The sequence below is a fragment of the Dermacentor andersoni genome, chromosome 10 (assembly GCF_023375885.2).
Source record: "Dermacentor andersoni chromosome 10, qqDerAnde1_hic_scaffold, whole genome shotgun sequence".
In the NCBI taxonomy this organism is placed as follows: Eukaryota; Metazoa; Arthropoda; class Arachnida; order Ixodida; family Ixodidae; genus Dermacentor; species Dermacentor andersoni.
Window position 1 is genome coordinate 19,973,237 of NC_092823.1, and position 23,632 is coordinate 19,996,868.

The 23,632-nt window shown below is 44.7% G+C and overlaps 1 protein-coding gene across 14 annotated transcripts in view; it reads left to right on the top strand.

The window, feature by feature from the left end:
* The window catches only part of LOC126519271 (uncharacterized), a 158,279-nt gene that overhangs the window by 56,386 nt on the left and 78,261 nt on the right, over positions 1-23,632 (top strand). For all 14 annotated transcript variants that reach the window (XR_008610016.2, XR_008610015.2, XM_055065236.2 and 11 more), the window contains exons 7-9: positions 13,452-13,498; positions 15,873-15,934; positions 21,133-21,236. Coding sequence is in view for 12 of the 14 variants with exons in the window: in XM_055065236.2 (XP_054921211.2) it covers positions 13,452-13,498; positions 15,873-15,934; positions 21,133-21,236 (213 nt within the window). In the remaining 2 variants the exon portion in view is untranslated. The remainder of the gene's footprint in view (positions 1-13,451; positions 13,499-15,872; positions 15,935-21,132; positions 21,237-23,632) is intronic.

The window sequence follows — 23,632 nt, forward strand, 5'->3', positions numbered from 1 at the left end:
CAGTTACACTTACATGATAGAAATAGGCTGAGAAAATGAAACGAGCTGAGCAATTTTGTACAGATTCGAGAGTAGTGGAAAGGTTATTTTGATGAGGGTCCCAGATCGTGCATGCATATTCGAATTTGGGACGGATAAGTGTTAAGGAAGCAAGGGATTTCACTGATGGGGGCGCTAGTTGCAGGGTTCGTCGAAAGTAACCAAGGACGCAATTTGCCTCGTTAGTAACCTGTGATATATGAAAAAAACAATTTAGATCAGGTGTCAAATGGATGCCTAAATACTTGTAAGTTGATACTGAAGTGATTTCTGCATTCCCCATTAGATATCTTGAAGATGGTTGTCAGTGACGTCGGTGGAATGATAGCAGAGATGTTTTTTTCACATTTAAGGACATTAGCCATGAATTACACCAGGTTAGTACGTGCTGAATGTCAGACTGAAGAAACATAATGTCATCGGTGTTAATAATAGGCCGGCAGATAACGCAATCAGCGAATATGCGAATGTTAGAACATATGTTAGCAGGCAAATCACTAATATATATGAGAAAAAGAAGAGGGCCCAAGACGCTGCCCTGAGGTACCACAGATATAACAGAGGAATAAGATGATGAACATTTATTAGCAGACAAACTGTTGCCGATTAGTGAGAAAGCTGCATATCCAATTAAAAACATGTTCGTTAAGATTGAGACGAGAAAGTTTTAGGAATAGTCGTTTGTGAGGAACTTTGTCAAAAGCTTTTTCAAAATCGAGGAAGAGGGCGTCAATAGGAATGTTAAGGTCAATGGTAGAGCTAAGGTCGTTAATAAAGAGGGCTAACTGTGTTTCGCAAGATAAACCTTTTAAAAGCCATGCTGGTTAGGGTGGAAGAAGTTGATGGACACTAGAAATTTTATAATTTGAGAGAAAATTATATGTTCCATTAGTTTAGAGGTGATACATGTGATAGATATTGGTCGATAATTATGGCGAGAAGATGAAGGCCTTCTTTTGGGGACTGGGATGACCTTGTCTATTTTCCAGTCATGGGGTATAATGGCTGATGAAAGGGATTGCTGAAAGATATGAGACCATATGGTGCTAGTTGCATATTTTGTATTTTTTAACACTAGTATTAATTCTGTCAGCACCAGCGGAGGCGGTTAATTTGAAAGAGTCGATTATTTTGACAATACCATCAGGTTCAAAGCTGAAGTCCAGCATAGGTGGAAAGTTAAAAGAAGGGAAATTGGGTAATTCGTTATCTGGTTCGTGAGTGAAAACTGAGCTAAATGATAAATTCAAAACTTTTGCAACGTCATGATCGTCAATTGTATTATTATCATCGTCACACACTGTTATATTTCTTGTGGGGTTAGGATTGATACACTTCCAGAATTGATGTGGGTTTGTACTAATCATGTCGGGTAGAGTAGAAGAAAAAAATTAATGTTTAGTTTTGTATACTTGTAGGTTATAGGATCTTTTTGCTTCGTAATAATTTTGCCACGTGGTGGGGTTATTGGTATTTTTGGTGGTTCGGAAAAGTCGTTTCTTTTTGTTATTCATGCATTTTAGCACGGAATTGAACCAAGGTGATTCATGGCGCTCAGTTACGGTGATGGTAAGTATAAATATTTCAATTAGAGCATGCATTTTGTTTTTGAACAGTAGCCAATTAGTTTCAGGAGTGCGATCACGAGAATCAGTTAAAAACCAGGTTCGGAACGTATCAAGTTCACTGTTGATGCTTTCATAATCTCCTTTGTCATAAAGTGTGATTGTTTTAGTTTTTTTGGGTGCGGTAAGCGGTTGAGAAACGTGGCGTGTATTACTGAGTGGTCACTGATTCCCTGCAGATTCAAGAGTGATATCAAGTTTTCTGTATGTGACGTTAGTATTAGGTTTAATATGTTCGATGATTGAGCATTCTGCCTTGTTGGGCTGGTGACCAGTTGGGTCAGACCAAAAGTGTGACAAGTATTCAAGAAATCGTGTGCACAAGAATTAGTCGTGTCAGATGGGTTCTGCCAATTAATTTCAGGAAAGTTGGTCACCTAGGACAAAGAGACAAGCACGTGGAAGTTCCGAAATAAACTGCTTATTTATTTGAGAGGTCACGGGAGAATGCTTGGCTGCTGCGAACCCACCGGCAAAATTTTGGTAGCCCTAATAAGGGCTTTTCTTTTGTTAATAAGGAGCTGTTATGCTTTGAGTGGATTAATGCCGGACAGCTCGCAGTCGGAGTCGCTTTCTTCACTGTCACCTTCACCCAGTTGGATGATGATGGGTTGGATGTGGTCACTTCCAGACGTATCAAGCCTGAACTTTCCCTCCAGGTCCATCACGTGGTGAATGTTCTTCCTCCAGTCTTCCGCCGTTACGTACTTGATTTTCTCCCTCAGGACGTCTTCGACCGCGGACAGCTTGAAGTCTCTGTTGTCCGCAGCGATGCCATTTTTCACCTTTGCCCACACGAGCTCAATAGGATTAAATTCACAGTGGTACGGTGGGAGCCTGAGTACAATGCAACCGGCCCTTTCAGCTGCATTGTCTACGATGTAGCTCAGAAAGTGTGGCTTTACAGATGCTACCAACTCAAGCAGCTGCTTTTTAACCATCCTTTTGCTGTAGGGGATGTTTTTGCTTTTGAGCCACTCCTGTATTTTTTCCTTCTTCCCAGCTGTTGTCAGTAATTTCTCTTCTCGCCGGGAATGGTAAGGTGCCTTGTCCAAAACAATGATGCTACCAGCAGGCAACTTCCGCAGAACGTCATTAAACCATCCCTCGAAGCGATTGCCGTCCATCGACCCAGTGTGTCCCGCCGTTACCCATGTCTCGTCCAGGAAAAAGATCTTTCGGCCTTCTGCCCGGTAGCGCTCCACGTCACAAAGATAGCGATTCCGCCATACAGCGATGTCATCCCGGTCAATAAGCAGCGAATTGTGGCTCCTTTTCTCGTGCTTGAATCCTATCTCGACGAGCAGACGACGCACAGTACACCACTTCAGTGATAGGAGATCCATACGCTTCGAGAACTCGTTAGTTATCTTCTCGACCGTCTATCTCGTTGCGGCAAAAGAAATCGTGCACACATGACCTCAGCGTGCACAACGTGAAGGTGCCATACTTCGTGCTGCGTCTTCTTTTCTCCGCATTTCGTGGGCGCTTTCGCGAGGGCGTCAACAGTTTGCCACCCGAAATATGTGACGCTTTGACCTCCTTCCTCACCTTGAACACTGTGCTTTCGCAGAGACCGAGCATCTCTGCGACAAAGTTGGTCGTGGCCTCCACGCTGTGTTCAGGCTCCCTGTTACGCTAATACGTGTAGAAGTGGAGGATCATGTTGCCTGAATCGCTGTTCAGGATGTGGCCACTCTTGTTCTTGTCGAGGTTCCTTGGTCGTGTGGACATCGAGGTGACACAAGGCTCGTTCGGCGACAAAGGATCGCATTCCGATGTCACCTCGCTGCGCTCCATGTTGGAAAACTCGCACGGAATGCCTTGCGTGAACTGGCGAGATTGCAGGCTCGCAAAAAAAAAGTGAGAAGGAATCAATTTGTGAAAACACAAAACCAAAAAATATAAATTTTATGCTATTTAACACCAAGAGTATTTATTTAAAATGATGAATGAAGCATTTTTGTACCTTTCCTGCCTCGAGTATTCACGCCCCAGGTTTGTAATGGTTGTGATAAATGCACTGTTTTGTATAAATACTTGTTCAATAGCAAATGATTCATTTTAAGCTCGTAAAAGGAGTAGTAAATGTGCCATATACATGTAAACAAGCGCAGAAGCCATGCAGAGCTGGTCTTTCTACTTTTGTCAGTTGCGCAATGAAGCTAAGGAGCAGACGACGGGCAGCGTTGTGGAAGGCACGGGGTTATATTTCTGTCGCTATCCGGCATGCACTGTAGCACATGAGAGCTCTACTAAACCAGTCATCAAAATACAAAGTCTTTATTTATGCCGAGAATTGCGCGTTTCAGAAGCACGATTTCTTGAGTGGAATTATTTTAGTCGCGGAGGCAATCGGCTGTCACGCTTCGGTCATCTGGGCGGGGCTTCCCTTTTTTCTAAAATATCCAACTATAGGTCGTTATGTACACTGTTGTTGGTCATTTGTCGACACATTCTATAACCTTTGCATTGGCACCTTGTTAAATAGATAAGGTAATAACAGATGGTTCTGAGAAGAGGTTTATTCGCGGCTCCTTATGCAAAGGCACAGCAACCGGGAATGGCAAGACAGCCCGAAGCACTATCTAAAAAGACGCCAGCAATCAACAGCGCGAGCTGAGCCGCGCGTTGGCGATGCGGCCGTGCCGCAAGATGTGTCTTCTTCTTCTTCACAATCTCCCCCCGAACAAAAAGAGCCATCCTGGCACCTTAAGAATCGGGAGGCAGAGGGTCATGGTAGGGCTTGAGACGCAAGACGTGGACAGTATCACGTCCACGCCGGCGCAAGTCATCAGGTGGTGACAGTGGCTTAATGAGAAAATTCACTAGGGATGTTCGCTCCAAGACTACATAAGGCCCTTCGAATTTCGGGACGAGTTTCAAGGAAAGCCCCGGTGTTTGGAAAGGGACAGATAGCCACACAAGAACGCCTGGAGCGTAGGTGGTGTTTGGTAGCGAGTCTGTGCGGTTTTCTTTCTGGCGCTGCTGTTGCTCTGTCGTAAAGGAGCAAAGCTAGCTGGAGGCACTCTTCGGCTTGTCGGGCGACGTCGGACACAGGTAGACACTTGGAGGCGTCAGAACGGTATGGAACGAGCGTGCTGAAGGAGCATGTCGAGCTTGTTCAGGAGGAGAGGGCGGCGTCACCGCGTAGAAGCTGAGTCAATGGCGCCACGATCGATGCGACATTCCTAACAAAGCGCCGGAAATATAAGCATAGGCCCACAAAGCTTCGAAGTTCTTTGATGGTCTGAGGCTTTGGAAATTCAGCGACTGCTTGAAGTTTTGCAGTATCGGGTAGAACGCCGTGCTTGGACATAGCGTTGCCTAAAGTGGTGAGCTCTCCTGCAGCGAAGCGGCACTTTTTGAGGTTGAGTTGGAGGCCAGTTTTCATTAGACAGGTCAAAACATGTCTGAGGCGGAGCAGGTGAGTTGAAAAATTGGGCGAGAAAACCACATCGTCGAGGTAACGCACGCATATAGACCACTTGAGGCCACGCAGTGTGTTCATGAGTCGTTCAAACATGGCAAGGGTGTTACAAAGCCCGAAAGGCATCACATTAAATTCATGTAAGCCGTCAGGCTTAATGAATGCGGTTTTCTGGCAATCGGCCGCAGCAATCGGGACCTGCCAGTACCCTGAATGAAATTCAAGGGATGAGAAGAATTCTGCTCCCTGAAGACTGTCGAGGGTGTCGTCGATGCACAGCAAAGAACAGATGTCTGCGCGTCTCCTTATTTAACCGATGGTAGTCGACGCAAAAGAGAATAGACCCATCCTTGCGAACGAGAATGACAGGAGATGCCCAGGGACTGTGCAAAGGTTGAATAGCATCACGGCGCAGCATATCTTCGACTTGGGTGGTAATGACATGACACTCTTCGGCGGAGACGTGGTACGGTCGTTGACTAACGGTTAATGTGAACTGTGTGAAATGTGCGGCCCAGTTGAGGTTGTGAAACATCTAATGAATTTTGAAAGTGGTGCAGGAGATCAAGAAGGTCGGCGCGATCGGCAGGTGTGAGGGTATCGGCGATGGCACTAGAGAACGCATCTCTGGACGTCTCCTGAAGCGCAGAAATCGAAGATCACTGGCCGGAGTCGACATCAAAAGAGTCTCCGGGGACGTCAACCAAAGACGAGGAGTCGAGGAGTTTTACAAAGCCAAGGCATTCACCAACGAGCAATGTAATAGGCGCACACAGGGGATTTTAGAAATATATATTGCTGCAGCTGCCGGCAATGTCAAGTGTTGCAAAGGGTAGTGGGAGATATTTACGGCTCATGAAGACGTTGGACGGTGCGAACAGGACCGTTGCATCAGTGATGACATAGTAAGAGATGGGTACGAGGGCGAAGGAGCCAGGCGGAATATCTGTGTCCCTGTGCACGGTAAGTTTAGGAGGGCGATCACAATCTTTGTGCAATGGTGCGTCACACAGAGGGTAAAGTTCTACTTCGGCGCGTGCGCAGTTGATCATGGCTTTATGACTGGATAAGAAGTCCCCTCCGAGGATGACATGCGAGCAGGCAGGAAGAACAATACACTCGACGATATAAATAATGCCATGATAAGCACACATAGAGTACAGGCTGCGTGCGGAGTGGTGCGGAGTGCCGTGGTGTGCGCTTGCTGTACGAAGTGACAGTCCAGAAAGCGCTTGGTCACCGGCGCAGTGAACGGCAGTTTGGTGGCTATCACAGAAACGGCTGCGCCGGTATCCTCCAGAGCGAATGCTGGGACACCTTCTACAGAAATTTGAACCACGTTAGCAGGACAGGTGCGAGGACATAGACAGTTCGAATGGGGCGCAGTTCTTGCCTCTTGAACTGCGATGTTCAGTTTTCCTGATCAGATGGTGCGAGCCGCCGACACATTGAGGAGAGCGAGCGTCGGCAAAGGGATGACGAGCAACGCGGTGAAAATTCTGGGAGGTCAGCACGAGCAAACTGTTGCGGGGAAGGAGTGGCGTATTTGCGAAATGATTGGCTGCCATACTGGAAGGGCCGAGAACCGTCACCGAAAGCTTGAGGGCGATGGCGGCAATATCATGTGATGTGTCCGGGAGTGCAGCTAGAATAACAGATGGGACGATTGTCAGGCATCCTCCAAGGAATAGCTCTAGGTGCGGTCCAAGTTGCAGCATGGGCTTCTGGTGGCACTGGTTGGGACTGGGTCGAGAAAGACTCTGGCAGAGGTCTGCGTACTGCCTGCGCATACATAAGAGGTGCGGCCACAGGCAGGACTGGTTGTGCATAGGTGAGAGGCGGGGCGTCAGGCTGCACTGTCAGCACAGAGCTGAGATTCGCGGCTGCAGGCGGCTGATGGTGTGCGGAAGAGACAACTTGAGCAACCTCTTCGGAAATGAGGGTGCGGAGCATGTTTGGAAGACGGGAGGTGGGCTCCTGAGTGAAGGGGGGCTAAAGAAAGTTGGCGGCAACTTCCTCACGCATGGAGTCCTTGACCCGCTGAAAGAATGAGGATGGGTCGTACATTCTGTCAAGGCTCGCCAACTAGTTGTCGCTTCCCAGAGCACGCCAAGTCGAAGCGCGTTTCTTCCTTAACTCATCGTTACTGTGGCATAGGCTGATGATTTCGGAAATGGTGCGCGGATTCCTGGCTAGGAGCATCTGGAATGTGCCATCAACAATGCCTTTCACTATATGGTGAATTCGCTCAGCTTCGGGCATGGCGGCGTTGACTCGTTTATGAAGGTCCACGACGTCTTCAATGTATTCAATGTAGCTCGTGAACGTTTCTGCCGTCTGCTGTGCTCGGGCATGCAAGCGTTGTTCAGCGCACAGCTTGCGAACAGCAGGTCGGCCGAACACTTCCGTAAAGGTTGTCTTGAAGACTGACCAGCGTGGGGGCTGCTACGTGCTTCCCCCACTGCAGAGAATCTTATCAACTTTAAGAAAGTAAAATCTCAAGGCAGGAGAACCCGCAGGCAGGCCAGAAGAGAAAGTTGGCAGAACTTTTTATCGAGTATTAGCTCGTTCACAGATGAGGCCAAAGTCTGGAACAGGGTAAATAGAATTAGAGGTCGACAAACGTACTCACTCCCTCTGGTAAATACACAGGGCGATACACTGCAAGATCAGGCAGACTCACTTGGGGAGCACTTTGAGAGCGTGTCAAGTCCAACAAATTATTCAGAATCCTTTCTCAATTACAAACAAATAGAAGAATGTAAGCCACCCATAAGAAAATGTCGAAGGAATGAACCATACAACTGTCCTTTTAGTATTGCTGAGTTCAGAGCTGCCTTGAGATCATGCAAGAGCTCCGCACCGGGTTCTGACAGAATCATGTATGAAATGATCAAAAACCTACACAATGACACCCAAGTTACACTACTCACAATTTTCAACACTATTTGGGCTGCAGGATACTTTCCAACTGCATGGAAAGAAGCAATTGTGGTCCCTGTTTTGAAGCAGGGGAAAGACCCATCCATGGCGGCAAGCTATCGTCCGATAGCTCTTACAAGCTGCCTGTGTAAGGTTTTTGAAGAAATGATTAATCGCAGACTTATACATTTCCTTGAACTCAACAATATACTTGATCCCTATCAGTGTGGCTTCAGAGAAGGCCGGTCGACAACAGATCACCTTGTACGCATTGAAGGATATATTCGGGACGCATTCGTACATAAGCAGTTTTTCATGTCAATATTCCTTGACATGGAGAAGGCATATGACACAACATGGCGTTACGGCATCTTGCGAGACTTGTCGGAAATGGGCATCTGTGGCAATATGCTGAAAATAATTGAAAGCTATTTGTTGAATCGCATCTTCCGAGTGAAAATCGGCAACGTATTGTCGCGACCTTTCACGCAAGAAACAGGTGTATCACAGGGAGGCGTGCTGAGCTGTACGCTCTTCATCGTGAAGATGAACACGCTTCATGCTTCGCTACCACCTGCCATTCTTTATTCTGTCTACGTTGACGACATTCAAATCGACTTCAAATCCTGTAACCTTTCAGTATGCGAGAGACAGGTGCAGCAGGGCTTGAACAAGATTTCCAAGTGGGCAGAAAAAAACGGATTTAAAATCAACCCCCACAAAAGCTCTTGTGTTCTTTTTACAAGAAAGAGAGGCCTGTTTCTGGATCCTTCCTTAGAACTGTGTGGACACCAAATACCTGTCAACAAATGGCACAAATTCCTGGGTATTATACTTGACTACAGACTCACTTTCATTCCACACATTAAATATCTGAAAGAAAAATGTCTAAAAACAATTAACTTAATGAAACTTCTATCCCAGACTACATGGGGTAGTGACAGGAAGTGTCTAATGAACCTATACAAGAGCCTAATTCAGTCTCGATTGGATTAAAGTGCTGTAGTATATACCTCTGCCGCCCCGAGCGCGCTAAAGATGCTAGATTCTGTTCACCATCTAGGTATCCGGTTAGCCACTGGCGCTTTCAGAACAAGCCCAATTGAAAGCATATACGTGGAATCAAATGAATGGTCCCTCCATCTACAGAGAACTTACATCAGCCTTACATATTTCCTAAAAATACATTCCAATCATCAACATCCATGTTTTAACACTGTTAACGATATGACATGTACTACACTTTTCCATAACCGTCCCTCTGTAAGACAGCCTTTCTCGCTTCGTGTGAGGGAGCTTAGTAATGAAATGCGTTTCCCACTCCTCGAGCTTCGCCTAATGCATCCAACCAAGCTGTTACCACCTTGGGAGTGGCAGCTGATAGAATGTGACATATCCTTTTTAGAAGTAACAAAACACGCACCAGAGATAGAAATCCGAATGCATTTTCTAGAACTCCAGCACAAGCACTCCTGCGCAGAGTTTTACACAGACGCTTCGAAGTCATATGCCGGGGTGTCTTATGCTGCCTTCGGCCCATCCTTCTCAGAATCTGGTGTACTACATCCGGAAACAAGTATCTTCACGGCCGAGGCCTACGCAGTATTGTCTTCTGTAAATCACATAAGAAAATCAAAACTTCAAAAATCAGAGATATATACAGACTCTCTAAGCGTCGTGAAGGCCTTGATGTCACTCTATAGACACAAGAATCCAGTACTTAATCAACTGTACTCCGTCTTGTGTAAAGCGTACATATCTAACCAGCATATCATTATATGCTGGGTGCCTTGCCTTAGGAGCATCGAGGGTAACGTTCTGGCGGACGAGATGGCCACGTCTATCGTATCGCAAGCTGTTAACCCTACCGCTGCGGTGCCTGTCACAGATCTGAGGCCTTTCTCGCGAAGGAGATTGCGAGACCACTGGCAACGCATGTGGGACGCGGAAACGGATAATAAGCTCCACCTGATAAAACCACAGTTAGGATTCTCGCCCTCTACTACAAAATCGCGCCGAACAAATGTCCTATTCTGTCGTCTCAGAATAGGACACACATTTGGCACCCATAATTTTCTACTCACCGGAAATGACCCTCCAACCTGCGGTAGATGCGAGGAGAGGCTTACCGTCCTCCACGTCCTCCTGGAGTGCCGGAAAGCCGAATCTGAAAGAAAGAAACATTTTTCCTTAGCATACCGGCAGCACATTCCCCTTCATCCAGTAATGTTACTCGGCCCAGACCCGCTATTTGACACCAACGCAGTCCAAAGTTATCTGAAAGATGTTGTGTTGCATGTTGTTAGTCCCACATGCTCGTAGCGTCTCCTCTCTTCAGAGGATGGCGCTGTGATAGTTATTTCGTATAGCACGTGCCTCTAGGCCCTTGTGTTTCAAGGGCTCCGGCGAGGCAACAGTGCTCCAGGTATTTTTACCATCTCATATATTTTCTATTCTGCATCATTCTTTTACGATGGATTTTAATGTTCATAGTATTCGTCATTTGTTATCGACATAATCTTATTACAGAAAGATTTTACGCACTATACAGCGACTATTTTTAAGGCCCCTTTACAGCCACGCCACACCAACTTTATAGATCTCATACCTACATTGCAAACTCATCACCACAGACCTGGCGCTCTTTGGCCATATCTTGCACTTGCGCCAATAAAAACTATACGTTCATTCATTCATTGAAGACTGACCATGTGGGTACGTCACTTTCGTGGTTGTGAAACCAGACTTGGGCAACACCAGCCAGATAAAAGATGACATGGGTTAACTTTGCTGGATCATCCCACTTGTGCGCGCTCACCCGTTCATATGACGCAATCCAGTCTTCTGCGTCTTCGTCCTCTGCACCGCTGAAGATCTTGGGGTCCCGTTGTCGTGGAACACCGGTGCAGGTGACGGACTCTGGCATCGGTGCCGTTTGGGATGAACTGTCAGTCATGGTGGGCGGTAGCGTTCTTGATCACAGCTCCAGGGTTTGAAGCGACGAGGTTTGAATCCCCGCACCTCCACCAATTGAGAAGAGGTTTATGTGCGGCTCCTTATGCAAAGGCACAGCGACCGGGAACAGCAAGACAGCCCGAAACACTGTCCAAAAAGACGCCAGCAATCAACAGCGTGAGCCGAGCCGAGCCGAGCCGTAAGTTGGCGATGCGGCTGTGCTGCGAGACGACTCTTCTTCTTCAAAGTTCATTAAAGTGATGTATTAGTTGCTTGTTCACAGTAAGAAAAAAAAGCTCGACTAGCATTAACGCAAGCATATCAACATAGAGTGGGCATTGTTCACGGAAAGCTTGGTTATTTCTTTATCGGCCACATTTGGCTGTCACATCCGGTATGCAATTTAATGTTGGTTTCTAGAAGCCTGCATGGGTGTCCTTTGTAACTTGATGCTGGAATTGGGTAGATAACAATTTTTCCCTGTCATGAATTTTGCTCTGCCTTGTGGGCTTCCGCAGAACTGATCTGCCGTAGCCTAATAGTGTTCTGTGAAATCAAATAAGGAACACCTTTTCTTCATATGCCTGCATTTCACTCCTATTGCACTTTACTAAGCTGCTCCAAACCTGTTCCAAGGTGCCATATTACTCTGTTGGACCTAAACTGTTTCTAATTAGAAAGTTGCACAATGATTCTTGTATTTAATGCATGTATGTTTGTAATGTATGCTATGTACGTGTAATCCACGCTATTGATATGTGTGTATACTATATTTTATGATATGCTACCTTACCGTTGAGCAATGTATGGGTGATAGGGCCTTAGTCAGGCAGACAATGTTCTGCCTTTAGCCTTGCCATCCAAGACCATCACTGTGTCTAAATCAATGCTGAATAAATAAATATTTACTGCTCCCAGAGCTGCTCCAAAAACTTCCTTGGCCACTTTCATCCCTGTGTTTGTGTTTGAGTTTCTGCGTAACAGAATCACGTTTTCTAGTATATTTGAATTACAGTCTGATGCTATCATGTGTGCAGGTGGTGTGTAAGTTGTACTTTTCAGGTTTTCTGATGCATTTTACTTTGAGAAATTCAATTAGTTCAATAGTGCACTTATGTTAGGCAGAGGGCCGACATGAATGAGGATGTATGCTATCCTAACAGTACTGCTCCCCCCCCCCCCCCCCCCCTACGGGCCGTGCCACTCAGACAGACCTCAAAGGGCAGCTGGAAAAGAGCTTTGTCTTTCTGTTTGCACGTAACAGATTTATGTTTTCTCATAAATTTTTCTTTTAAAAGGGCACCAAACAGAAAACTTATTTGAGGCGTATTAGTAAATTGCACTTGTACAACTTCAAAAAAAAAAAAAAGCCACTCTTACCATGAAGGGAGGCGTGCTAAGTGAGAAAAGACGTAAGAATGAACGATGGGTGGTGATGCTGCGCCTTCCACACCAGCTCTCCCAGACATAGTACTATATCTCGATGACATCTGCTCAGGTCTGGGTTATCTCTTGTCGCTAAGGATGGGCCGCGCACCTATTTAAGCGTATTTCCATTGTGTGTTTGTGCATAAACAAGGCCAGTGTCACTGCCAAGGGTTTCTTTGAATGATCTGAACAATAAAATGCAATCTTGCCTCGAAGCTTGAGCAAGACAAAAGCGTTACCTTTTACCTTTTTTTTAGGGTAAAAGAAAAACATTAACAGTTTCTTCCAAAATGTAAAGCATCGATTGCAATAGCAGATTAGTAGACAGCCATACGAAGTAACGATAGTAGTTTTATTGGCCGTGTGAACTTTTAAAACATTACTAACTAAATTAACAACATGCTGTCGCGTGTGCACAAGGAAACATATACTCATCTCGCTCGATGAGTGTGGACACTCGCTGTCGAAATACTGGCGGGAGGAAGAACAGCAGCAGCAGCAGTGAGCGAATTTACCTTCGTGCTGCCTCTCGCTATAAAGTGAACTGAGAGGCGAGAACACAGCCCACATAAAGCTATCGGCACTCGATGCACCTAGACTCTGTACTCCTCACAGATGGCTTTCCAGATCGGCCCCGCGCGGCTGTACTCAGCCGTGCCATATGCAGCCACCACTGGAGTGGAACCTCCCCTCCTAGTGCCTTGTGGGCAATGGAACACAGCGCACTTCCTCCCCACCTTCCTCCCCTGTGCGTGTGAGATCAATCCAGCATGCTTTCACTTGCACCTGCAACATACTGCGTGGGGCCATGATGTTATCGCCCTTGAACGTCGTATGGAACATCACGGTGACGCTGATGACGATGGTGGAATTGTGCCTCGAGTGTTCCTATATTTGCTCCCGGAGTAAACCTTAAGTCACTGTGCATTTATGTCTTGTCTTGTTGTGATGCTGATTAAAACTGGTCCTCGTGGCCTTTTTTTTCTCTTCCTTCTTTTTTATCCCCAGCTGTATAACTTCTCAAAAACACGGCATTTCAAATTGTTTTACAGGGAATCCTGGGACCAGACAAAAGTCGACGCTTTATCAGCAGAAAGAGGTACTTTCCAATGGATCCATTTGTGCTAGCTATACTTCTGCCTTGGAAATATGAGCCACAAGGCCTCTAATTTATTACTTTTACTCAACCCTTGTGAAAGCTTTACTATGGCTTTAATTCGGATATCAGGTGTTCTTCGAAGTGCAACAACTTCAAAGCTTTAAATTTAAATTCTATTTATTTGCGATATGTTTCTCAACTTGCTAAAGCTTTGTAAATCTGAAAATTCAAACAAAGGTGATACCTTATGCCTTATAACGGTCTTAATTAGGTTAATTAAGGTTTCGGGCAAAAATACCTTTGTGTCCCTGTCACTGTTTCTTGAGGATACCTCGTAATCAATATCCAAGCCTTCTGAATCAGAGTTCTCGAAAAGTAGCAGGCTTTTGTGCCAGTCGTATAAAAAAATGAGATGCCAGCAACACTGACAGTTCGCAAGCCGTGTCACATGTGCGCGCATGCACACGTGTACACCACACGAACACAGATGGACAGACATGGCCATGAGTGCGCATCAACTGCCACATGAGTATACCCTAACTCTCTCCTTACCGGGCCGATAGAAATCGGGCAATTTGATCAACAGTTTTTTTACACGTTAAATATTTCCAGTGCGATTCTTTTACTAGCAGTCTCATGCGCCGTCCGAAAGGATGACTGAACTATTGGCCAAATTTTACAATTTTTGGTGGATTGGTGGAAAGGGAAAAAATATAACTTCAACTGGAGGTGTCGTCGAAACTAGGTTCCAGTGCTCGTTGCACTTGCTCTATAAAATGACAGAAAATTAGCGCTTTGGTCGACTTGGCAACATAATTTTTAAAAGGGCCCTGAACCACTTTATATAGAAATGGAGAAATGCATTTTAAGTAAAAATAGGCTCTTTCAGAACTACTTTGCTGCAAAAAGTACTTCGTTTTTCCCACCATGGGTTGCTTTTATCCGTCAGCGTTTCGACAGCGTATGTACAAATTACTACGAGCAGTCTTTCCCATCCTTTTCAACAATACTTTTTGCTCGCACAAGAAGACACAGTTCTGCGGATTGACCTTCGACCGAAGCTTGATGGGTAGTTTAATCACTTACATTTTGAACACTGCCCGTGCAAGTGCTATCATTCATTACTGTACAATATTGTGCAACACTGCATTACAGTGCTGTACAGGAACTGAACGATGCACGTGGAAGCTCCAGTGCCATTCGAATGTCCACTAGGTCACCTTGCTTGCACAGAAAAGCTGATCGAACGCAATAATCAAGTATGAGGAGGCTTCTGCACGCTCCCTGACCTGACTACCATCGCTTTGCGAGCGTAAGCAATGCTGTAGAGAACCAACCAGGTGCCTGCTGCAATGAGTAGAAACAAATGCTCCCTGTATAATACTCGCCCATTTTCACATTCATGAAGCTACTGCATTCCCACATATAATATATAGGCATTATTATGGCTAGTATTGTTGCTAACAAATCAGTCTTTTTGCATTATCTGACCTGCTTAAGTTGGGCACTAGAAGCCAGGCGCAAGATATAGCTATTTCTGCTCGTCTCTTTGTCAGGCTAGCACTGGTCATGTAGTCATGGGTTTGAATTATAGCAGGGTACACTGTACCGTGTCCAAAATTGCGATCGTCCTTATATGTTTGATCTATGGGCTTAGAGGCAGTGCCATAGAGGTGTCCGAATAACCAAGCATGTCTGAATTATCAGTCGGCGACTGTTAAGGATCGTGTTTTACCTGATGTTGCAAGTGGATTCCTATGCCACAGCAGGAGTGAGATAACAAATCAGCAGAGTGAAGGTGAGTGAAACTCATGGCATTATACAATGTCTTCGGTTCCATGCGATTCATTCAATTCCATGGAACAAAAATTTGCAATAGGCTACCCCTGAAAATTAGGGTAGGAAAAAGCTATCTTTTCACTTGATGTCCGCAGTGTATTTCAGTTATGTTGCCTGTTCGTCTATTGTAGGGATGCAGTTACCGACATGCCCTCGTACATTTTTACTATATATATTTTGTCTTGCACTGCTGTCCTGTTTGATGTACTCATTGTTGTGCCAGCGACTAGTGATAGCAGGCTATACTTTATCCAGCTAGTTCATATCTAGTATCCCACGTGACTTATCAGTAAAAATTGATTCATTCACTCATCATTCATTGCCCTCTAACCCTTTTAGCTGTTTCATGTTAGTCTTTTACTATGTTGTGTCAGTCTCGTTACAGTTTGTGAACTTTTGTCTCATTCAACAAGCCTTTTTTGTTTTGTTTTGTGTAAGCCAGATGGGCTGCATCTTCTGGAGAGATTATGACACCACACATACTCATCACTGTTTCTTTCCTTTTTTGTCCCCCCCCCCCTTTTTTTTCTTCTAGACGCGATCATGGCAGATAACGAAGGACTAAGAAGAAAGCTGAAGGACTACGACGACCTCCAGGTGGGCTGGTCTAGCCATAAAAATGCCAGCTTTCTCGTTCACTGTAATTGCTTCAGTCACAAATTATGAAAGTGTTCTCAAGGCCTCAGTACTTAAGTGTTTCTGCTAGAAACATGGTAGTGACCTTGCAGAAAGAAATTTTGGAGCTGTACCACAAATTACTTGTCAATTAGGCCAGTCATCAGGATTACAAAAATTAATTATATATATATGTATATATATGTATTGGTCTGCCATAGATGATGCATCATATCATGAGAAGAGCTGAAATATTTGATTGTTACTGTAGGGTCCTAACAGCATTTTTTTTTAACAGGTTACAACAAATTGAAAGAACACACATTGCAACTTCCACCATACTGGTTCCTTAGCTGACACTGCATGCAGTCAGAAATGATGTCAGTTATGAGTATATATCAGATGCTTAGGCACTAAATATTGTTTTAGCTGCATAAACCAGGCACTAAAGCTGCCATTTAAGGCATATATAGGTAGGAATTATGGTCCTATAGATATATATTGGCTCAAATAATGAGAATTTGTACTGTGCATCTGAGGAATAGTTATAATTTTTTTAATGCACACAACCCACTAAAGCCCATTTTCGTGAAATTCATTTTCTATAAGACTGAATTAGGCAGATTGCTTAGGTTTCAAGATTTATCTGAAACCTAATTTGACTTGACAACATGGGAAAAGTTGTGAAAGCAGTGACAAACAATTAAAAAGAGAAAAAACGCCAACTAAAATTTGGTTTAAAAGCCTGACATTTCGTATCCAGACCAGCTTCTCCAGGGGTGAGATGGCGTGGGGTGTAGCACTGCTTATATGCATGTTTGGCGCTATGGCAGGCACGCAGACGCTTTTCGTAGACCTTGAGCGTTGAGTGGCGGGAAGAGTTCTTGGCGAACATTTGATGTTGCCCGGCCCCTTTTGGACATGGCAAAAGTCCAAGATGAGCCACCATCATTGGCTGTTTTCTCTCTCAGAGACGACAAGGCCGTCGAGGCTAATTAGGTGATCAAAAGGCACGCAGTGTTCCGACTTAGCACTGCATTCTCCGTTTAGGTGGCGAAGGTCATTCTTGTGTTCATGAATTCTTTCCGTGAAGTTTTTAGTCTCACCAATATGTGATGCGGGGCATTCGGTGCAGGTAATCTTGTGCACAATGTCCTGTGCTTTTTTGTCAGGAACGCAGTCTTTTGGACGAGGGAGGAGGCTGCCAACCGTGGGCAGAGGCTTGTGAGCCATGTCAATGACCGCCCGTCATGGCACACAGGCTGATGTCTCACTGACGCCTCGAACCTATGTCATCTAGACACTGTGCTGTTGGCTGGGTGGTGCTGCAGCCACAGTCGTCCTTTCATTCTAGTGCCGTTGGCAGAGGCAACATTTAATAAATGCCTTTGTGTAACCATTCATCCCAAGGTCATGGATTACCGTGTTCTTTTCTCCCTTCTGGAGGTGCGGAGATGAACAAATTCTTTTGACTCTCTTGTTGAGGCTTCGGAAACTACAGAAAGCTTGTGGCAGGTGGGTTGAATAAAATAAAGTGAAGATATTGTTATGTATGTGTTGGTTTTTTTGAATACGGAAGAGGACAGGTTCAGTCTATCTCTTTTTGGTGAGGATGTTTGAGAAAGGATGAGAACGAGAATTTTCACATTCCACTCTAAACCGTATGGCACGCTATATGGAGTACAAGTGCACAAGCAAATTGTTCACCTCGGATGAATCTTCACCTTGCAAAAACTATCGTCCACGTAGTGGGCAAACATTTGTAAAAGTGCAAAGCACCCGCTTTTCAACGTCCTCCATGTCGACAGTGACCGAGATTGCGGCACCCACGGCAGTTCCGCTAGTACGTTTGCAGAAATGGTTGTTGAAAGAGAAGTGCTTGAAAGGCAGTCAGTAACCGACAGATGTGATTAATAGAAAGAGGGGGGCTTGGTCTTTCAGTATGGGGTCGCTTTCGAGCGCACGACTTGCCACATAAAGTGCGAGGGGTACAGGCACACTAGTGTGGACAGTGAAACCGCATCAAAGAACACCACGCAGTTGTTTTCGTTGGGACCCGCATTGGACCTGTTTCCACGAAGTGCCTTGAATGGCAAATGTAGTCTTCCGTTTTTCCGGTGAGAAGAGAGAGTATATTACGAATATAGGTTGACACAGCTCGTCGGGGGTAACACGTGAAATACTACGGGCCGTAGAGGAATTCCTGTTTTTTTAATCTTTGGGAGGCTGTCAAACCTAGGGGTGGGGCTGTTTATGCGTGTCGACCATGAGTAAAAGGTCTCGAGTTATGAATGTTGCTTGAAAATTCAGTTGGTCCCAACCAGGCAGATATCTGCCGCATGTTTACCTTTGATTCCATAAGTGACAAACAAGCACCACCCTGAGATTTTTTAAATTCCATGTTGTGCCTTTTTTCATTGAATGTTTATTTATTTATCTATTTATTTATTAATACCTCTAGGGTCCAAAATAGGACATTATATGAGGGGTGGGCACGAAAAGGCGGGATTGATTATGATGAAATTAGAAAGATGAGTCGGAACACTCAATGGCAGATCTAAAGAGTGCTGTATTGTGGATGAGAGCAGTTTTTCTGGGAAGGCCATTGCAGTCTCGGGCAGTTCGGATGAAGAATGACTGCAGGAACGTAGTGGGGCGGGTTTGTGGCGGGATTACAGAGTTCGGATGGCCTGTTCGACGAACACAATTAGCCAGCTGGACCAGCTGGCTGTCACGAGGTATGGAATAAAAAAAAACGTGATAGAGGCAAGAGGCAATAGGTCTAGTTCAGATTTTAGTGATGAAACGCTAGTGTGATATGAGTAATCTGAAAGAATAAATGTAGCAGCACAGTTCTGAACATTTACATGGGCTTTAGTGAGATTAGTTTGGTAAGGGTCAAAGATAGCATATGCATATTCAAGTTTTGGTCGCACAAGCGTATTATAGGCAACTGATTTCACGGGTGGTCGTGCCATGAAGAGATTACGGCGAAGATAACCAAGAATTTTGTTAGCTTAATTAATTATGTGGCTTACATGATTTGTCCAAGACAAATCTTTGGATAGGTGAATTTCTAAGTACTTGAAGGAGTCAATAGTAGATATAGTGCAGTTGTTAATCTTGTAGGCAGGGGGGATGTAGTTAGGTCGACGATGGAATGAAATATGCACGGTCTTACTAACGTTTAGAGACATGAGCCATGTAGCACACCAGTCTTGAATATGAAAGAGGTCCTCCTGAAGGGAAGATACGTCGGCGACGGTATTGATAGGGCGGTATAGGACACAATCATCAGTGAAAAGATGTATTGCAGAGGTTACAGTGAATGGCAGGTCATTAATGTAGATTAAAAATAGGAGTGACCCAACAACAGTAGCCTGAGGTACACCAGATAGAACGGAAGATGTAAGGTTGTTAGCATATACAAACTGTTTTCGGTTAGTTAAAAAACACTGGATCCAGTTAAGAACAAGTTAAGAATGTAACAAGAATGTTAGTTTGCATGCAGAAAAGGAACGCTCAATGCCCATCAAAGTTATCAGCACAAACCTGTACTTCGTAACGTTCAATGAACCAGTGCCCTATAGAATTGCAGAGTTGCACTGGCCAGAACCTTTGACAGTTCTTTCAGTACTGGCAACCCAGAATTTTTTATCCATAACAAATTGCGGTTTCAATCAAACTCTATCAGCAACAGGTCGTTTGGGGAGTGTGGCAAACCTCTCCTAAACGTCCGAAATAACTGCCCCCCCCCCACTCGGGGTTGCTGTAGCACCCGGGCATGCAAGTTTCCAGATGATGTCACCTAAAAAGGGGGAGGTGAGCATGCAAGTACACCAAGTGCTCTTCAAGTGCATTGTCACATAGAGCAGTTCGAACCCTTTTTCACAGCAGTGCTCTAGTTTGCAGCAACACTGTTAATAACACCCTTTATGCAAGCAGAGTGTTTAATATTCAGTTGGGCCTTCAGCCAAGTTCCACAGCGGGTGGTAACATGATATGCAAAATTAAGCTTGGACAAAACAATGAAAAGGGCAGTTTCAGGCTCTGAAAATTCATTATAGGCACCAACATCAAAATAGGCATTTATAAGCGCTATAAAAGTACTGCCACTAAAAGGTTTCTGGGCCCATGGTTTGTAGTTATAAGTTAAATGGGCACCATAAGGACGTAAGGAAAAAGATGCCATATTAACTTAATTTCCAGTCTCTAATGCTGAGATTGAAAAAAAAAAAAAAGAAACGAATGTTAGTTGGAGTACCCTGGCAAACTCGGTTAATTCAAAGGACGAAAGAGGTTATAAAGTAGCTCTAACCTCAAAAAGTTGTTTAGAGCATGAATCTTGCAGGAAAACAAAGTTTCCTCGACACCGACACCTACGCCCTAGAATAAAAACAGTGCAGTGTGGGCAATGCTGTGGCAACCAGAAGTTTGAACCTTGTGGGGCAACAAGAAAATTTACATTTCCGTGGTTTCTGCTTTTCGAAAAAGCCTTGCAGTTGAATGTATTAGCGTACCATGTCACTCGAATTAAATGTATATTTGCACCACAAGGATGTTTGTAAACAAAGATTTGATTTGATTAACCTAAGATCAGTGAGGCTACTTTACTCTTGATGTGCGTGATGTGATGTGTGTCGTCAAATGGTTGTAACGTGTGATGTGTGACTGCCAGTAATCGTTCTTGCGTTCTTCTTTCTAGTGCTGTGTTCACTTTATTTATTTGTGCTTAACCTCAACTGATCTGCACTCTTTGTTGTACTTGTCCTATTGCCTCCCAACCCTACGCTGTAATCTCATAATTTGGCATTGCACATATGTGAAAAATAGAAAGGCAAAATGCACTGGCCATTTGAAAGAAAGTATACCCAAATCCGTGAATGAATGCTTAGATAGCCCTGCTGCTTCACAAATGCACATCTGCCTGCACTGGTCCCTGCTGCACCATTGTGGGAGCTGACATGTGCAGTCAGCAGAAGCAACGCTCGGCTGTAAAATGCTACAACCTAATTCTGGCAAAGACGGTGGGTGCTTAAAGAGCACAAAAGAGCGACTCGCATTGGAGCAGTCGAACCCACCTCGTTTTGAGCAGCGTTAAACAAATCCTCTGCCACAGAACAAGAAAACTTGCTCGAAGTCGACCATTTGAAGTCGGTCCTCTGTGTGATTACTTGCAGGACGAATGCCGAGTCCTCAGCGAAGGAGTTGAAAACTTCGTGGCGCTTACCGCAGAAAAGGACAGAGAGCTGGCCATTGCCCAAGAACAGATCACATCTTTGAAGTTTGTGATTTATCATAGCTTTGTAGCAGTGATCGTTCAACAGTGGGCTAACCAGGTGTGTCTCTGGTGCTGTTTCAACAAGGGAATTTGTCATCAGGGCAGCAACTGCTCGGCTGCAATTCAGAACTAAGGCCACCACATAAACCTTGTCAGCTTATACATCAGTCTTTTACTGTTTCTTCTTCCTTTTTTTTTGTAATGTCAACCTTACTTCTTAGAAGAATTTGAGGCACAATCTCCATATGCCTTACTACCCTAATTCCTCCTATTGAACACGTTCCAGCTATCTAACCCTCACCAAACTCCTTTGCAACTTCTTAAGCTGCTTGCCTATGGGATGTTAGTGAGCTACATATACACAGTGCTGCAGCTAACTTCTCCCAAGCCTTTAAAAAAAAAAAAAAAAAAAAAAACTAGGTCGGCACTATGCAAATGCGACCAGTTCAGTAGTATTGTTCAGTGTCTTCTTCAGCAACTCTGAAAAAAAAAATGTATAAGTCAGTCATTAACATAATTAGCCAATTGTATTGACTGAAACACAATACCTTCAAAGAAAAAGTTGAAGAGCGTATTGAGAAACGTCCAGTTGAATTCTTTACATGATCACTGCTTTGCTTTTTATCTTTTTTTTTTTTTACGGTGCTCCAAAGAAAGGGTGTGAAATCTGAAAATTTAGCAGGTGACTAGGCACTTGCTTTCAGTCACTCTAGTGCCCCCCCCCCCCCCCCCCTGTGCATGTTTTTAATTAATTATCAGGGCTTCATGCAGAGAGGATATATGAATAAGCCGCAAATGAAAATGGCAGTTGCGGTGTGGCAGCCGCGACTCATTTTGACAGTGTTGCCATCTGTTACTAAACCATCCTTGCCCTTGACGCAGTCTGTTGACAGCAAAACAGCCGACAGAGCCTGAAGAATACTTATTTGCTATTTATCTGTCTGTACTGCAGCTCCATTTGCTTCCGCAAACAAGTTATCCTGGAAAAGTTGAAGCCAAAGCTGCTAAATTCGACCCATCTTTGCTGCTTACGCCCTATTCATGTATCACGTCTTTGTGTACTGACGACTATTCTTTCCAAGCATGTTCGAGGGCATTAATGTTGCTGCGAGCAAGCACACAGTCACGTGGCGCATTTTGAGATTTCATGTGCTGTCTTTGGAGCTCATATTCATGAAAAGTAATGAATTAGATATTTATGAATACACTCTACAATATCTCCATTAGATGTTTTGTGTTTGAGTCTATGCTTTAAAGGTTATTAAGTTTTTTTGAATAATGACCTAGGCTCATATAAAAACATGTGTTGCACGTGAGGATAGTCAACAATGCTGAGTTTGTGCATTCGTGTTTACCACACCTAGCTTATTTAAGGCTTGGCACAAAAGAGCTAAAGCTTACTGTATAAACAATGCAAGAAAGATAAGTTGTTGCCCTAACGAAAACAGGTCCCCTTGTTGGAACGTCTGCTCGAGTCACTCCCCTTGTTTGCACACTGGTGATATCACTTGAAATCTCTGCCTTGCTGTGAATACTAACCTTTTGTCTTGTTTTGTTAGCCTGTTTAGTCATGCGTAAGACAAGTACAGTGAAACCTCGTTAAACCGTAGTTGGCTGGAGCTCAGGAAAAGTACATACTAAACGGTAGTACTCCTTAACCGAAATAGCGCGAGATCGCCCACTTACCTGTCAAGTATAGAACTATGAGAAAGTGCGATGAAAGAACGGAAAACGTGCAGTATTTGTTCACCTCATGCAACAAAAGTATGTTATTTTCATTTGATACCGCGACGAGCTAGCAGCGACGACGGTGGCGTCAAACTCGCTCACTCTACTAGCCAGCTTTCCCTCCAGTCCCCTCTTCTTGGCTAACACCCGCATGAGGCTGACGTAACGCTCAGCATCTGCCATTGTTGGGCCTGAATTGCTCCTGCTGTCACTGTGTCGTCCTCATCACTGTCGTTAGGTGACACTTCGGAAATAACAGAGGCAACAGTGGTGAAAAGTTTAAAGTCGTAGCTGATGTATTTCTGGGGTCGCAGCAGCATTGCCGACGAACTTCTTCGCATTCCAAATGCCACATGCTGTAGTTAACGGTAGATCCCACTCGCGTGCCAGCACCGACTTCATTGTGCCACGTTTGACAGCACGAACGACGTCCAATTTTTCTTCTATGCTGAGCACCCGGTTTTCGCCCTAGCTTGTGCAGCACCACAACATGGGCCACAACGCTCTGACTCTGGCACGGTGTCTATGACGGCGCCAAAATGTTGTAGATGTTTATGTGGCTTCACCCTTCCAAGCGCCCTCTGCGTTTGCGCTTGGAGGCCGTTCCAATCTCTGAAGCTCGTTCAGCCGGGCCGACGTACCACCATGATTTTGCGACGAAAAGTGAAAAC